This window comes from Cottoperca gobio, chromosome 6 (genome assembly GCF_900634415.1).
Source record: "Cottoperca gobio chromosome 6, fCotGob3.1, whole genome shotgun sequence".
NCBI lineage: Eukaryota > Metazoa > Chordata > Actinopteri > Perciformes > Bovichtidae > Cottoperca > Cottoperca gobio.
Genome location: NC_041360.1, coordinates 6854146 through 6870926, shown reverse-complemented (window position 1 = coordinate 6870926; position 16781 = coordinate 6854146). Strand labels below are relative to the sequence as shown.

The following is a 16781-nucleotide window of genomic DNA, read 5'->3' as shown; positions in this document are numbered from 1 at the left end:
AAAAAAATTAAACACCCAAAATAAAAAATATGATCATCATAATGACACTCATAAATTTAATCTCACCCCACCGATACAGGGACGTGCTCTTCCTCCCACAAAGTCTTCATTTGAAAAATTGTCGTTTTTGTAAATACACCCAAGCCAGTGTTCTTTTTAATATCCTCCAAATATCCAAAATGTTACCCTCGTAATGTGCATAATTCCTCCTTATTTAAAGGTGTTGCCTAGAGGGCTCAGAAACATAGTTCAGCAGTTCCACATTGCAATAATCCTTCTTTTCAGTCACACCAAACAACCACAACTATTCCACTCCATTTCTGTTCACATTACCATTCATTCAAACATCTACTTAAACTAACTCTTTAATCCGTCCAAAAATTATCCACAGCTCTCTACACTCAACAAAATCAGGAACACGTTTCCACCTGCGCTTACAAACATCAATTCTCTCTTAACTGTTGCATCAAATTTGCTAATGACCAGATTGTTAAACTTTTTTGTGTGTGATATGTGTTGGATAGGGAACATATGTGTGTCATAAATAAGCTGTACTTTCCATGTAAATAAAAGTTAGAATTGTAAATAAAATGTAAAATAATTTTTTTATAATAAAAGATAAAAATAGATAAAACACGTCCGATCTCGGAGGCTAAGCAGGATCGGGCCGGGTCAGTACTTTGATGGGAGACCTCCTGGGAATACCTGGTGCTGTAAGCTTTTCATTCTTTCATCAGCAGACGGCGCTGCTGCCTCTTCAGTGGAGACAGAGCTGAAATACACAAGTAAATAAAGCAGTTTACTCACTTTTTTCTTTTAAATTAAGTAAGTAATTATTTTTTTAAATATTGTATATTTAGCCCATGTGAAGACCTCAGGCCAGTTTATTGCCATCAGATGTATTTCAAAACAGTGTAATGTTGTGTAATAACTTGAGCTCACGTTCACTAATCTTTGTTGCCAGTATTTCTACATGTACTAGTCTGTTCCTGTTTTTCTGATGGCTCTTAGTATGATATTAATAAGGTGCTGTCGGTGATTATTCCTACTTTACCGTCAGCCCTGGGACTAAATGGATGTGAAGGTTTTAGCACGTTGCTCATGTTGTTGCTCAGACTGAACTTCCAGACAGTCGATGCAGCTGCTCACATTCACTTGACACTGGATTTAAAAGACATTTATGTAACATTAAAAGCTTTCAAGAATTCAATCTTAAATTACAGCAACCATACAGCTACAACAGAGCACATTTATATGACATGGAAATGACTTTGTAGCTCTCTGGTCAACTGTGTGTTTATATTTACAGTAGAAATCACTAATATGGATCAAAAAACGCTACCAGACAACATATGGATTTTTTATATCAGGCCTGTTGAAAGTGTAGAAATACACTGAAACCACCGTCAAGCTAGAGTTTACTATTGCTACTGATGTTACTGTTTTTATTAGCAGCACAAAACAGTTTTAGGCTTAATTATAATCAACTACAGTAAACTAGTTTATATAGTTATGTAGTGTGTAGATAACTCCGTTATTTGAAACAGTCAATCAAATATATTAGTATAGAGTAGATAACAAATTACTATATATTCATATAAATATAGAAAAGTGAATTAAATAGTAATCTGCATGAGAAATAAACAGGGAAACTGTTATAACCATTATTTTAGTGATCAATCTGATCCTAATATATAATCGTAGTAAGTAACTTGAAGGCTAATGAATAATGGTTGTGTACTTTTCCTTTAGCTGCTAACATAAATAAATCCTAATGTAATGACGGTAAGAATAAAGAGGAAAAGGCTCTTTCAGGATGATGTGGTGGCTCTTAAAAGAGCCTTTAGTGGGAGCTGTAGTTCAGACTGATGACAGCTCACTTCTTCTTGGGTGCTGCTTTCTTTGCTTTGGGTTTGACGACCTTCTTCGCTGGGGCTTTCTTGGCTACAGGAGCCTTTTTCACCACCTTCTTGGGGCTCTTTGTAACCTTCTTGACGACCTTCTTCGGGCTCTTGACGGCCTTCTTGGGGCTCTTGGCTACTTTCTTGGCCGCTACGGGTTTCTTCGCCTTCTTCGGAGACTTCTTTGCTGCTGCCGCGGGCTTTTTGACCGCTACAGGTTTCTTGGCTGCGGGCTTCTTGGCTGCAGGAGCGGCTTTCTTGACCGGCTTCGTAGCCTTAGTGTCGGCAGCATTCTTGTTCATCTTGAAGGAGCCGGAAGCCCCGGTCCCCTTGATCTGGACCAGAGTCCCCTTCTCGACCAGGCTCTTGATGGCGGTCTTGACGCGGGACTTGTTCTTGTCCACATCGTAGCCTCCGGCAGCCAGAGCCTTCTTGACGGCGGCCGCAGACACGCCGCTCCTCTCCTTGGATGCGGCCACAGTTTGAACGATGAGCTCGCGGACGCTGTGGCCGGCCGCCTTCGGCTTGGAAACCTTCTTCTTGGCTGCTTTGGCCGGAGCGGCGGCTGGAGCTACTTCTGACATTTTCTGCTCAACTTGTTGTCCTCACGATAACACGAGAGTCTGACTGTTGAAGAGCCCGGAGCAGGAGGCTGCACTTAAACACACCATGAGAGCCGTGGAGACTCAGCCGGCTCGCTGCTCCTCTGTGCAGTCTGAAAGCCGGGCCACTTGTGTTTTCTCTGCACTGGTAAAAGCCTTAAAACTAAATGTAGGAGAAGTGCTGAAGGCTGACAGCGAAGGGACCGACAGCAGACTTGTGTCTCTTCATGTTGAAGTCACGAGGAGCTCTGATGCTCTCTGCATTTTGTTTGTAGAGCCTCCAAACCTCACATATTCACCGCCGTGGTCAGCACTGCTCAGCGGCTTTTCACACTCATTTCTCTCCTAAAATGATTTAAAATGCACCAGAGCTTCATCAAAAGCTGTTTTCCAACTGGCCCACGTGTTTGTTCAGGGACTCCGTGTAAAAACAACCTTCTGCTGTTGATGAGTTTGTAATAAAGTGAAGTTTTCTGGTAGCAGCAAACACACTGATGATGGCCGAGGCTCATGGTGCAGTTTAGCCAGACTTCCTATCAGAGCTGTGAACATGTCCTCTGCTGAGGACGACTTTTAATATAAATAGTGAATAATTATACTAATAATGATCAAACACACTGACAGATACATGTCACCTGTCTGAGAAGCACAGTTAGAGGCTTTACATGTTACATTAAACTGTTTCACTGATACATTTAGAAGCAGTCTCTGTAATTAGCATAATATTATATATAATATTAATATATTCTAGGCATAAAACTCCATAATCAAAATAGTGTCACTCAACACTTATTATGCTGAGGTTGGAAGTGAGGACTGACTGAAATTTAGATTTGGACTTCCTTCAAAAAATGCAATGTAACAGCAGTTCAGACGCCACACAGCCTAAATAAACAAAAATTATATACATATATATCCACTATATATATATATATATATATATATATATCCACTATATATATATATATATATATATATATATATATATATATCCACTATATATATATATATATATATATATATATATATATATATATATATATATATATATATATATTTTTTTTTTTTTTTTTTTATATATATATATATATATATTAAACAAATAATACTAAATATACTATTATAGATATATACATGTACTAATATATATAATAATAATTAATATATATTTATATAGATTAATTAGAATTATATATATTAGTATTTTTTTTTTTTGCACATGGTGTTGGAATAGACTTTTCTTGGTGTCGTGGTCTACCAGGGATTGTGGTGATTGTACAGTCTGACCACTGCAGGAAGAAAGGACCTACGGTATCTCTCCATGAGACACTGCGGGTGAAGCAGCCTGTCACTGAAGGAGCTGCACAGTGCGGACAAAGTGTCCTGGAGGGGGTGGGACATGTTGTCCAAAGCTTGGCCGTCATTCTCCTGTCTCCCCAGGACAGAGCTGGCCTTCTTAACCAGTCTGTTCAGCCGAGATGCTGCTGCCCCAGCAGACCACTCCATAAAAAATAGCAGATGCCACCACAGAGTCAAAGAATTTCTTAAGGAGTGCCCCTTGCACTCTAAAAGACCTCAGTCTCCTTAGCAGATAATGCTGCTCTGTCCCTTCTTGAACAAAGCAGCAGAGTTATCTGACCAGTCCAGTTTATTGTTCAGGTGAACGCCCAGGTACTGTTCTCCTGTTCCTGTTCTCCAACAAACATTAAACTCTCCTCACATTCTGTCACCTGTCCTTCAGGCTCACTACATTTAACTTATTACAACATGTCACAGTGTTGGCCCTTTTTAAAAAAACGTTTTATACTAGTTTTCTACATTGAACTTATTTACAGGTGATTGAATCCATTCTACATGTTTTGTGTATTTTCTTGATCTTACTGAGGTATTTTATTCACCGTTGTCAGTGTCTATAGTTCGATACAAGAAACCTGGTGGCAGCATCACGGCTCTGTCAGCTGAGAACCAGATGAAGAGCAAATACTGTGTTGGTGTCCAGAAACAGGAGCAGCACATTGGACAGTGACTGTGCTACACAGTGTTGGACGTCCCACATGCACAGCTAATTTTCTCTCAGCGGCGGAATTCATGCATAATAGCTTAATAACAAAATGTGTTTGTACAAATGACTTATGATAAAAATGGGTTACACTGCTCTTACAGAGGGTGCTTCAGAAAAACCAAACACACTGAGGCAGGATCAGTCCATTTCACAAAGCTGTGAGAAATATTTCATGACTTTGAAACAGACCTGGAACATCAAGCACGATCATATCAATCCAGTTCACAAAGCAACACATAATAAAAAGAGTAACATTACAGTAAACTAACAAAATCAGTGTGATAAACAAAGCAAAAGATAAGTTTTGCAGCATGTCTTTATGGTTCTTTTCAGCTGTACAACACTTCAGGTAACAGAAACTCTTGGGTTGCATCATGTCTCTGTCTCCCCCTCATGAATAACACTGCCACCAACACTCACAAGTTGGTCTCGCTTTCGCTAATAAACCATCCTTAAGGTTCAAGTCTCCGAAAGAACCCCGTTTGGAGTGTGGACTGTTACAGGTCCATGTCCTGGGCACTGCCAAGGTGCCCATGAGCAACGCACCAGACCCCCACGCTGCTGATACAATAGCTGCCCATTGACGCTAATACTAGGATGTGTTCAATGCTGTCTAAATGTGTGTACTGCTAAATGCTGTGTACATTAAAAGAGGATTAAAAACCCTCCATTTCCATTTCCCATTGTGCACAAATATGCAGACATGAGATGGGACTGAAGCGAGACTTGTTGGTAAATATGTATAGATCAGTTATGGACAAGGCAAACATTTAGTGAGGCTTATATTATATAATGAAAAGCTCAATACTGGTTTGTTTATTTTTTCTGGCAAGGACAAAACGCAGTGAAGATATATGGAAGAAACCTAAACTGGAGATTCGAGGTGATAACTGAATAAACGGATCATTGTTGAATACGATATAATCATAGAAGAAGTGGAAGAGATATAAGATAATATTTCAAGGAGTTTTTAAGCACTTAATTTGTGATGCTCCAAAAAAAAAACAGCCCATTAATTTATTGGCTCTATAGTTCGTGAGCATTTAATGTAAAATAATAAATATATTGTAATCTAAATGCTTGACCATGAAATTATATAATAAATTGGCAGTTTTACAGGATTTCATGTCTTTAAGTTGATGAAGTGTGTGGCCCTTAAAAGGGCCTTTGGTCTCAATTAACGGACGGTGTGTGTTTAACCTCCGAAGCCGTACAGAGTGCGTCCCTGCCTCTTCAGAGCATACACCACATCCATGGCGGTCACGGTCTTTCTCTTGGCGTGCTCGGTGTAGGTGACGGCATCACGGATCACATTCTCCAGGAACACCTTCAACACACCGCGGGTCTCCTCGTAGATCAGACCGGAGATACGCTTCACTCCACCACGGCGAGCCAGACGGCGGATAGCGGGCTTGGTGATTCCCTGGATGTTATCACGGAGCACTTTACGGTGACGCTTTGCGCCTCCTTTACCGAGTCCTTTTCCTCCTTTGCCTCTTCCACTCATCTTCACTGTTCAATGTGTTTCTACTCAATGGTAAACTCTGCTGGGTTCCCGGATATTTAAATCATGCCTGAGGACGTGATAGAAAACAGAGGCGGGCCTCGTCTTCTTCTTTTGATTTACATGAATTTGACCAACTCTTTGGCTCTTTAGCCACCTACCAATAACATGTGTTTGTGTATCAATAGGACATTTCATATTTTTTCATATAAAAAATCTAATAATCCATGTCAAAAAAGCTAAATCATGCTCTTGTTGTGTTAAATATACTTGTATTGAGACAAAATGTATATAAAGTTGCAGATTTTTAAAAAAAATATTATTTAAAATATCAAATAGCTCTCGAACACCCCCTAAAATAGCATTTTTCTATATATAACATTTAAAATAGGGTTTTTATTTACTTATTTTAGTATTATTCTAGTTGATATATGTCTCTTGTATTGGTAAAATCAATTTGTTAAATCATAAACATATTTTAAATAACAGTAATTTTACACTGAAACATGCGCTCAACCCTGTTACCGAAACCTTTTTAGTTAGCCAGAGGAGGTGAAAAAACTGTTAGTCACATGACACAGATGAAATGACATCAGCAACTAATATGCTACTACCATGGGTAGACCAAAGGTAAGTCCTCTCTTTTATTTTGAATATATTTCCAATCTTTTCACTCTAGATGGAGTGTGGCACTCACACAAACGCAACCCTGTTACTCACATTATGAGACTAAAACAAATTAATTTCAAATGTATCTTTCTTTAGTTAAATGTCTATTCCTTTGTCCATTCCTTGACAGTAGCATTACATTTTGCAGCTAACATTAATTCCTGAGGTAAAAGCTAAAATTAGCATTGATTTACAACCCTGTTACTATAATTAGAGTAACAGGGTTGACATTCAGTTGGTAAACAAGGTTGCATTTCCTTCAGTTTACTGTATTTATAGTAAAATGTCTTGTGTATGTATAATTTAGAATAATATAATGTTTTAAATGTATTACTGTATTTTCCATCCATCCATCGTCTACCGCTTATCCGGGGTCGGGTCGCGGGGGCAGCAGCTCCAGTAGAGAACCCCAAACTTCCCTTTTCCAGGCCACATCCGCCAGCTCCAACTGGGGGATCCCGAGGCTTTCCCAGGCCAATGTGGAGATATAATCTCTCCACTGAGTCATGGGTCTTGCCCAGGGTCTCCTCCCTGCTGGACGTGCCTGGAACACTTCCCTATGGAGGCGCCCAGGTGGCATCATTACTAGATGCCCAAACCACCTCAACTGGCTCCTTTCAACGCAAAGGAGCAGCGGCTCTACTCTGAGTCTCTCACGTATGGCTGATCGCCATTGTCCCTTCACTCGTGAACAAGACGTATTAGAGGTACTTGAACTCCTTCACTTGAAGTAAGGGCTCATTCCCTACCCGGAGTAGGCAATCCATCGGTCCAGTGACTGCTGAAGGTCACAGACTGATGACGCCATCAGGACCACATCATCTGCAAAGAGAAGCGATGAGATCCTCTCCTCCACGACTACGCCTCGATATCCTGACCATGAATATCACAAACAGGATTGGTGATAAAGCGCAGCCCTGGTGGAGGCCAACATCCACTGGGAACGAGTTTGACTTACTGCCAAGTATCCGGAAACAACTCTTGCTTTGGGCGTACAGGGATTGGATGGACCTCAGAAGTGACCCCATACTCCCGCAGCACCCCCCACAGTATCACCCGGGTACCCGGTCATACGCCTTCTCCAGATCCACAAAACACATGTAGACCGGATGGGCGTACTCCCAGGCCCCCTCCAGGATCCTTGCAAGAGTGAAGAGTTGGTCCGTTGTTCCACGACCAGGACGGAATCGCATTGTTCCTCTTCAATCAGAGGTTCGACTATCAGCCAATCCCTCCTTTCCAGCACCTTGGAGTAGACCAGGGGTGCCCAAAAGGTCGATCTACCCACACTACACAGTGTAGTGTAGTGCGCTCCGTTAAAAAAAAAAATACATATATATTCCCCCAATGGAACCCCGCGCCCCCAGAAATTCAAGTTTTTTGTTTTTTTCTTGCCTTGCGCATTCACCACTGTTTCACTCCCGCACACACACCTAAAGTCAGAGACAGAGCGGAGGAACGTATCATTGATACTCTTCCTGTTAATCCTTCATTGAAAAATATATATAAAATATTATCAAACAACATATCTGTGGTCTTGATTTGTCACATTTATGTCATGATCTACAACCAAAAGTAATGTAGCCATTCAACCCTTTACACAACCGTGTTACTCTAATTTCAACCCTGTTACTATATCATTTTCTATTAAAATAACGTTAAATTATTTTTCTAAGCTCACAAAAGTTTAGACTAATGTCCTTTTAATAGCTTGATTAATTGTATGCATAATGTATTTGAGAAAATATTTCAAATTAAATACTGAAATTGGTTAAAAAAAAAGAAACGTGTGACAATTGAAATGTTGGGCAAAATCGATCGAAAACTTAAATTGATATTAAACCAGTGTTATCCAAAACTACATGAGTATTTAATGTAAATGTCACTTTCTTTACTTGATAGTAAATTATTTTATTGAACAATATTTATTTTAATATTTTTTTCTGCTTAATGAGTATGTGTAACAGGGTTGCACAAAGCATGGCACACAACAAATAAAAGATCTAATAATATTTTTTTTGATGGTTTATTATCTGTTTTTCCTAAATATATAACAAACATTTTTTAAATAAAAGTTAATTTTTCAAAAGTGTAAATTGTCTTCCAATTCTGGAATGACCCACATAAACCAGGTTATATTAACATACTGTATGAATCCCACTCAAACAGTCCCTCTAGATCTTTTTTGCTAAATAAAAGTCAAATCAAATCAAATGTATTTGTATAGCCCAATATCACAAATTATACATTTGTCTCAGTGTGCTTTACAGACTGCAGGTTAAGACACCCTCTGTCCTTAGACCCTCGCATCGCACAAGGAAAAACTTCCTAAAAAAAACCCCATAATTAAAGGGGGCGAAGCCCAAATCCTGCTTCTTAGTACAGACCTCAGGAGGGGGCTGAGCACACAGCCCTGGGGGGCTCCAGAGTTCAGCAGGAGAGTGGAGGAAGTGTGACCACTAATCTGAACTGCCTGAGGTCTATTGTGAGGAAGTCCAATATCCAGTTGCAGAGTGTGGTACTCAAACCTAGGGTGCTAAATTTGCCAATGAGTTTTTTGGGGGAGATTTGTGTTGAATGCTGAGCTGAAATCAACAAACAGCATCCTGATGTAGATATTGGACTGGAGGGCAGTGACAACGGCATCCTCTGTGGATCTGTTGACTCTGTATGCAAACTGGGTCCAGGGTTACTCTTATAAGACTACACGCACACACTAGACGCAACACTGTTGTACATCAGGCCTCTTTTGCTACTGTAATGCCTGCGTGCTTTCTAACATCAAACACAGTGGCAGTTTTATGCCGACGTAATGGCGGATCTTCTTTACGTCAGCAGAATCTCTGTACAACAAATAGCACACGGCTTTGGTCTCTTTATAAACACGGGAAGGTCCAACAGTTTCAAAGGGAGGAACTCACATGCACTGGCGGCCTTTATAATGACAGTCAGATTGTACAATCACCACGGTCCCGATAGATCACCACAGACACACAATACTGACTGAAATACCACTGCTGTGCCATCACACTGAACATGTGCAATAATCACTTTATATTTAGTATTGTTTTTACTACCTCCTAGTTCACTTACTTTTATTATTTTGCTTATTTCTACCATAGTTGTTTACTTATTTTATTACATGTGTTTGCCCCTAATTGCCTAATTATTTTATTTTGTCTTTCATCATCACTGTCCTTTTACTGTTGTAACACTGTAAATGGAGAAGCATTTCACTACACAATGTAGAGATTGTTGAGTATGTAACAAATAAATAACTTGGTTGAGTGACTGCACTAACACCAAGTGTTTTCTAGTGATTTTTGAAAAGTACCAACACTAAAATGGCAAGTAGACTGAATCAGTGTGACTGTGTCAATTATGTCTTGATTTTTGATCATAGAGTTTAAATGTTGGGCTCGTCAGGGATTTGAACCCGGGACCTCTCGCACTCACATGGATCTTTACATAACACGATATGGCTCGCAGACAATTTTGACATGATTAACAACTAATAAATAATTATATTGTGTCATTTTAAAGTAAAACATTTAGCAGTGGATTTGTTTTTAGTTCTCCCCTCTCCTTTCCTCCGCTCTGTCTCTGGCTGTAGGTGAAGGTGTGTTCACACCTGTGTGTGTAGGGGGCGGAGCCCCGCCCTTAGCAAATCCGAGCAGAGGAGAAACTGCACAAAGCAAGCAGTAGACCGGGGGTGTCAAACTCAATCACAGGGAGGGTCAACATTAAAAACTGGGACTACGTCGAGGGCCAAACACGGTCCACATTTATTGAACAGGATTCACATATTGGATAAAGTGCAAAAAGATATGGAACATATTTAAGTCAACTGCAAACGGATTGCTGAGCAGTTCAATTTAAATTTCTGAGCTGCAAAGTCGGCAAATGCTCTCATTTCAACAGCAGAATGCTGTCAGGAACACAGCGGTGGAGATGTTTGTCAGTGTTAGAAACACGTAGTGACCAAAGTTTCCTTCTGCATCAGAGTCTCCCACAGAAAGCTCGGTTTAGAAAGCTCTCACTGCATCACACATGTCCGTGATCACACGGCCCTGAAGCTGCAGGTTTAACAGTGACATGCTTCGTTGTGTCGCACAAACAGTCCAGCTCACATCGTCCCAGAGATCTGTGGTGTGTTTCCCTTTGCTTTACAAAAACGTTCATTTCATTCACACATTTAGATACTTCCTCAAATGTATTTTCCCGTGGTTGTGCCATGCATTGATTTAATTACCAAAACCGGCGGGCCAGTTATGACAGACATATGATATTTTCTGGATATAATTCCGTTGAGTTTGACACCCGTGCAGTAAACACTGAAACGTGCACATAAATGAGATGAATAACGTAAGCATTTAGTTTATTTAATAAAAGAGCACGTGTTCAATGAAACACTGATAGCGCGTTTAGTACTCGGAGACGTGTTATTCTTAAAAAATTCACGCATAAAGTTGCATTCAAATGTATTAAATATATGGCTCTCAAGGAAATACATAAAAAAATATTTGGCTTTTATGGCTCTCCCAGCCAAAAAGGTTCCCGACCCCTGCTCTAGAGACCAACGAGCCTTTACAATTAGGATAACATGTATGTTAAAATCTCATCTCCGCACGTCCCACCTCCAAAAGCACATTAGAGGGGCAAAGGAAAGATGTGGGCTAAAAAGAATAAACGCAGCCTCCACCCAGCCACAGGAGGACACCTGACAGAGGGCCAAGTGAAGAGGAAGATCTACACAGCTGACAAAGACCGAAAAGGTGCATTCAGCACTTTCCCTCTGAGCTCTTCACAGCCTTCTCCTGTAGAGCTGTGCTTCGTCTTTTACATTCTTTAGTTCTTTAGTGGTACCTGTGGGCCGGCCTCACCCATATATACATAAGTTAGGTTGATAACTCCCCTTTTTGAGAGTGTGATATAACTGCTGGCTCTCCCCAAACTCTGCTTTGCAAACTTTGCACCTTTTTCTCATCCAGCTGACTGTTTCGATATTTTAGCCTCAACAGCTTTTAAAATGTTGATTGCAGTTGAGTGCTGACTGTAGTGAAGGGGACGTTCTTTGAAGGTCTTTTTTTTTTTTTAAAGGTTCTCTTAGGGGTTTTTACCTGTGTGCTGGTATAAGGACATAGCTTCAACCAGGTCCTCCGGTCCAGTTGTTGAAGTGTCCTTGGGAAAGATACTGAACCTTGGGATGTATGCCTTGAATTTCTGCAGCTCTTAAATTAAAATGGTGAATGCCGTGTGATTTCTTTGGCTGGTTGGTGTTTTATTTTTTTAATCTTTTGGTTTTCTGGCACTAAAACTATTTTCTCTCCTTGGGAGACAATAAAAGTATCCTTAACCCCAAATTGTTCACAAAGGCATGGCCATGTGTGTGAGTGTGTGAATAAGCATTAAATTAGAGGATGGGTAGTTTCACACCTTGTATGGCAGCCCTGCCATCAGTGTATGGATGTGTGGAAATGGGTAAATGTTGGCAGGTAGTGTAAAAGTGCTTTGAGTGCTCGGAATTATCATTCCAGCTGATCCTCTGAGTGCTCCAGCCTTGTTTTATATAATGTTACATAGAGGAAAGCTTTGGGTACTTTGAATGCTGATAGTACTTGTTATAAACTGTATGCTGCAACAAATATACACGTTGAGTATCTGTATCGGGGTAACCACGACTGGCTACTGGCTCTTGTTACTAAGTTAGCAGTCTAAAGTGTAAAATCAGGGCTCGTCCGGGATTTGAACCCGGGACCTCTCGCACCCAAAGCGAGAATCATACCCCTAGACCAACGAGCCAGATGTGAAGATGACGTCGTGACAATTCAAAGACAACTTTATTCATAATCGCGCTATAAATAATTATTAAATTGCGTTTCAAAACATATATTTGTATTGGTCTAAACATAATTATTAAGGATAATGTTAAGCTTTTGAGCTAATCCACCAATTTTAGACACTTATTTCACAAATCCGTCAGAAATCATTGAAATTATTTTTCTTATCACACACCAATCGTCATATTACACAAATTCCCTGATCGAAAGACATGGTACATAAACTATAATGGTCTAAATGCCATGTTATGTAAAGTCATTAGCTGCCTGCAAGTCCCCGTTTAGGTTCAACTTCACCCAGCGTCTTCACAGTCCGCATGGCGCATGCTCGAGTTAGCTTTGGGCTAGTTAACCAGCAGCTTCAGCGCCTGCCAAGTCCTGGTACTGGGTTTGCAACTATTACAAGATGGCAACCAAAGCGAAACGACCCAAGGTTAAAATTTCCTTCATTTGAACCAAAAAACAAAAATGATAAATGTCGGGCTGTTTGTACATGTGTGTTTGTGTAACGTTATAACTTAGCTACACTGTACACTCCGCTTCACGTGTGAGTACGGTTAGCTGCTACCAGTGCATGCTGTGTGTTCTGTGTATAACGCTATGTGTGGTAAAGTTAGGGACAATGTACTTAAAATCATTCGCCAAAGTTATAACCGCAGTCAGTCTGTATTCAAGATGTTGGTGCTTCTCGTTCATTTAAAGTGCAGCTACAGCGGCAGCGATGACTGTCACTGTAACACTAACACCAAGTGCACATAGCACTAGGTCATATTGATTTATTAAGTTTGTGTTCATGTGCTGACAGGTAGATGGTGACTCAGAGATGAATCCGCTGCAGAACTTTCTACAGTGGTGCAACAGAGTCGGCTTAGTACTCAGCAATAAGGTAAGTTGTCACAACATCAGCCACTGACTTTGTTAAATGAATCTGTCTCTGGGGCTGTCTGTCAGCGAGGCAATCTATATAATTATACTCTCGAAAAGTGTATGTGTATCTCATATACATTGGCCAGACATTTTAGGATGTCTCTCTGTAGGTGTGTGTGAGTAAAGAGGGAACAGTGGCGGAGTATGGGATGCTGGCTCAAGACAACATAGAGGAGGGGGAGGTTTTATTCACCATCCCCAGATCAGCTCTTCTCCACCAGGAAACCACCAAGGTGTCTGCAGTGCTGGAGAAAGGTGACCGTTATAATAACAAAGAGTCTTTCCCAAGCTGCCTGTGTGGTCCCTCTGTTTGTAACCTCTCCGTTTCTCCTCTGGCTCTTCACAGAGAGCTCATCTCTGGAGAGCTCGTCTGGCTGGGTTCCCCTGCTGCTGGCTCTGCTGTATGAATATACATCTTCACAGTCCCGCTGGAAACCATACCTCTCTCTGTGGACCGACTTCAAGACACTGGACCATCCCATGTTCTGGTAGGAACCCATTTAAAATACACTGTCTAAACCCCGTCCTAAAGATTAGGGATGGTATCCGTGTTCCACTATATGATAATCATGGGCAAAATAACTCACGATTACAAAATGTGTTATCTATAGATAAACTGAGAAATAAAATAATAATAATGCCGTTGAGTGCAGGATGGTAGAGAGAGTCTGTAACCATAGCTGTATGTATAGGAAATGATTATATTATATGTTTATTAAAGGGCTGCCTCACGAAAGATAAAGAGTGGAAACCTCCGAAGGTAACCCGTTTACTAACAACAATAACGCAGTCATGCTTTTTATTAGATTTTCATATTGTAGCAGGGCAGACATGTATACATCACATAGTGTTTCCCACAGGTGGTTGGTTGTAGGCTAGAAGGCTTCGTATTGAACAGCCATATCCAAATATCATTCTGTCCATGAAGTGGGAACTTCTAGCTTTCTTTACAGTAATTTACCGTTCATTCGTTCAGGTCTCAAGAGGAGAGAGAGCGACTGCTGAGTGGAACGGGTATTCCACAGGCTGTGGACACAGACTTGGATAACATCCGGAGAGAATACACAGATGTGGTTCTTCCCTTCATCACCAAGCATCCTGACCTCTGGAACCCCGACACACACACACTGGAGCTGTACGCACAGCTGGTGGCCTTTGTCATGGCCTACAGGTTGGTGACCACGAGACAAAATACTCATGTACATAAAATATCTTGTTTTCCGTCTAAGTTCACCCGTCATCTCTTTCTTCCCTTCTCTCATCCCCTCCCTGTTCTTTCTCCTCTCTGTAGTTTCCAGGAGCCACAGGTAGAGGAGGACGATGACGACGACGACGATGAGGAAGAGGATGAAAAGACCCAAAACCCACCGATGATGGTTCCCATGGCCGACATGCTTAACCATGTGTCTAATCACAACGCTAATCTCGAGTTTACACCGGTGAGGGGACACATCCTCTGCTGATGTTGATGGACTTCTTCTAATCTAGATTTTAGGGATGCAACGATTAATCGTTTGAACATCGATATCGGCTTGTTGACTGCTGATTGGCCAACCGGATAACATTTGCCAATGTTTATCTGTTGTGTTGTATCAATTTTGTGCCGGCTAAGTGTTGTTTTAGTTAGACTCAGACAGGCCAGCTGCAGATTTGGAGAAGAAGCCAGTGGCTGGACACGATTCAGCCGAGACGTGAGAGTGCAACAGGAGCTGCTGCCGGGCGCACGAGTGGTTTAACAAATAAAAATGAAAGACAATATCAGCCGTGAGGGGATATTACACCGTCTCTGAGAAAGATCAGCGACATGCAGTCTGTAAGAAATGCGACCGCACTCTGATATTGGGAGAAATAATCAGTTCAGTTTCCCAGCACTGTGTGCCAGTGCATCTAGCTCTGCGTCTCACATCTTGGAGACATACGGAGCTGCAACAAGGCAGAGATGCTCACAGTAACTTTAGTAGTTAGTATGCCAGTTATAGGTAGTTGTATTGCAGCTAAAAAGGCCTTTAAAGCCGTTACTTATATAAAAAACAAGACATTTGTCTTTCCTCAGAGGGTACATATCATTGGGAGTAAGTTTGTTTTTTGTTCAATAAAAACAATATATTTGACATCGAGACCTAAACTGTGAATTATTAGTAAACATACATTAGCATATTCCATTTTCTCACTTGTTATTGTTTGAACTTTCCTCGTCTCTGTTCTCAGGACAGTTTGAAGATGGTTTCCGTGCGCCCCATTCATAAAGGAGAGGAAGTGTTTAACACCTACGGGCAGATGGCCAACTGGCAGCTGCTGCACATGTACGGCTTCACGGAGCCGTATCAAAGCAACAGCAACGACACCGCTGACATCCCCATCACCAACCTCTACCAAGTCGCCACACAAGGTGACACAATTCACCGATCATGTGTTTGAGGTGTTGTACCACAAGAGAGAAGCGGCGACCCAAATACGACGCTGATAGTTTGTGTTTTCTCTTAATCCTTCCTCATCTTCCTCTTCTCCTCCCAGGTATTCAGTCTGATCTGGACCGGCAGCTGCTGGAGGAGAAGTGGGAGATGCTGTGTGAGACGATGCAAGAGAAAGGAGCGTTTGTCTTTGGCAAACAGGGCTGCCTCACAGACACAGAGCTACATTCTGTGCTCAAGGTGAGATGGTACATGCAGAGCCGTTTAAATGACACCTGTAAAAACACAAGTGAGCATTTTGTTAGATGAATATTGCCGAATGGCTTATTGGAAACAACTTTCTTTGCGTATCTTCAGGTGCTGTGCATGTCAAAGGAAGAGTTCTCAGAGTTCAAAGATAATGAAGGATGGGAGGAAGATGAGGAAGACGAGATTTCCCTCGCTTTCTCTAACGAAGGTCTCCCGGGATTAAAGGCCTCGTGGAAATGGCTGATTCATGAAGCAGCCCGTCTGACTGAGCGGTCCTACAGAGACTGGGAGGGGCAGATTGAGGACAAGGCAGCCCTGGGACTGAGCAGCAGGCAGCAGAGTGCCCTGCAGGTTCGCTGTGGGCAGAGGAGCATCCTGCACAGACTGCTGGAGCTCACCAAGGCCTGACTCCAGCAGGGAGCCAGACCACATGAATGTTTTTTTTAATAATCAAGGGAGGGAACTTAAATGTCTAAAAGTGCAGTCAATAAAAAAAAATAAAAAAATCCTAAAGCCAGATCTGATTTGTGCAGTCCTGTATGTTAATATACACCATCAGTGTTGATATGCAACATGTTTTGCCATTTGTACATAAAACATGGATCATTCTCACATT

The 16781-nt window shown here is 41.2% G+C and overlaps 3 protein-coding genes and 1 non-coding gene across 5 annotated transcripts; 1 reads left to right on the top strand and 3 right to left on the bottom strand.

Moving 5' to 3' along the window:
• Positions 1-1168: 1168 nt before the first annotated feature.
• On the bottom strand, positions 1169-2697 carry LOC115009780 (histone H1-like). The gene has a single exon (XM_029434011.1). It carries the CDS (start codon positions 2483-2485, stop codon positions 1877-1879), a length of 609 nt encoding a protein of 202 aa, XP_029289871.1. The 5' UTR covers positions 2486-2697; the 3' UTR covers positions 1169-1876.
• A 2886-nt stretch (positions 2698-5583) lies between these two features.
• On the bottom strand, positions 5584-6107 carry LOC115009875 (histone H4). The gene has a single exon (XM_029434162.1). It carries the CDS (start codon positions 6070-6072, stop codon positions 5761-5763), a length of 312 nt encoding a protein of 103 aa, XP_029290022.1. The 5' UTR covers positions 6073-6107; the 3' UTR covers positions 5584-5760.
• A 6361-nt stretch (positions 6108-12468) lies between these two features.
• On the bottom strand, positions 12469-12540 carry trnap-ugg (transfer RNA proline (anticodon UGG)). Its single transcript has one exon. It is a non-coding gene; the product is annotated as a tRNA-Pro (tRNA).
• A 319-nt stretch (positions 12541-12859) lies between these two features.
• setd6 (SET domain containing 6, protein lysine methyltransferase) lies at positions 12860-16684 on the top strand. Of its 2 annotated transcripts, none has more exons than XM_029433194.1 (9): positions 12860-13011; positions 13384-13464; positions 13616-13760; positions 13852-13993; positions 14482-14676; positions 14797-14944; positions 15714-15894; positions 16020-16156; positions 16274-16684. In XM_029433194.1, the coding sequence occupies exons 1-9, from the start codon at positions 12985-12987 to the stop codon at positions 16571-16573; spliced, it is 1356 nt and encodes a 451-aa protein (XP_029289054.1). In that variant the 5' UTR covers positions 12860-12984; the 3' UTR covers positions 16574-16684. The 2 variants fall into 2 exon arrangements, with proteins under 2 accessions (XP_029289054.1, XP_029289055.1); XM_029433195.1 differs by having other exon boundaries at positions 12939-13011; positions 13388-13464.
• The last annotated feature ends 97 nt before the right edge of the window (positions 16685-16781 follow it).

Bases quoted from the DNA above. Each gene is read 5' to 3' on its own strand.
- LOC115009780 (XM_029434011.1), bottom strand. From the start codon at position 2,485: ATGTCAGAAGTAGCTCCAGCCGCCGCTCCGGCCAAAGCAGCCAAGAAG.
- LOC115009875 (XM_029434162.1), bottom strand. From the start codon at position 6,072: ATGAGTGGAAGAGGCAAAGGAGGAAAAGGACTCGGTAAAGGAGGCGCA.
- setd6 (XM_029433194.1), top strand. From the start codon at position 12,985: ATGGCAACCAAAGCGAAACGACCCAAG. The intron at 13,761-13,851 runs GTGACCGTTATA...GGCTCTTCACAG, and splicing joins GTCTGCAGTGCTGGAGAAAG to AGAGCTCATCTCTGGAGAGC. The intron at 14,677-14,796 runs GTTGGTGACCAC...TCCTCTCTGTAG, and splicing joins GCCTTTGTCATGGCCTACAG to TTTCCAGGAGCCACAGGTAG.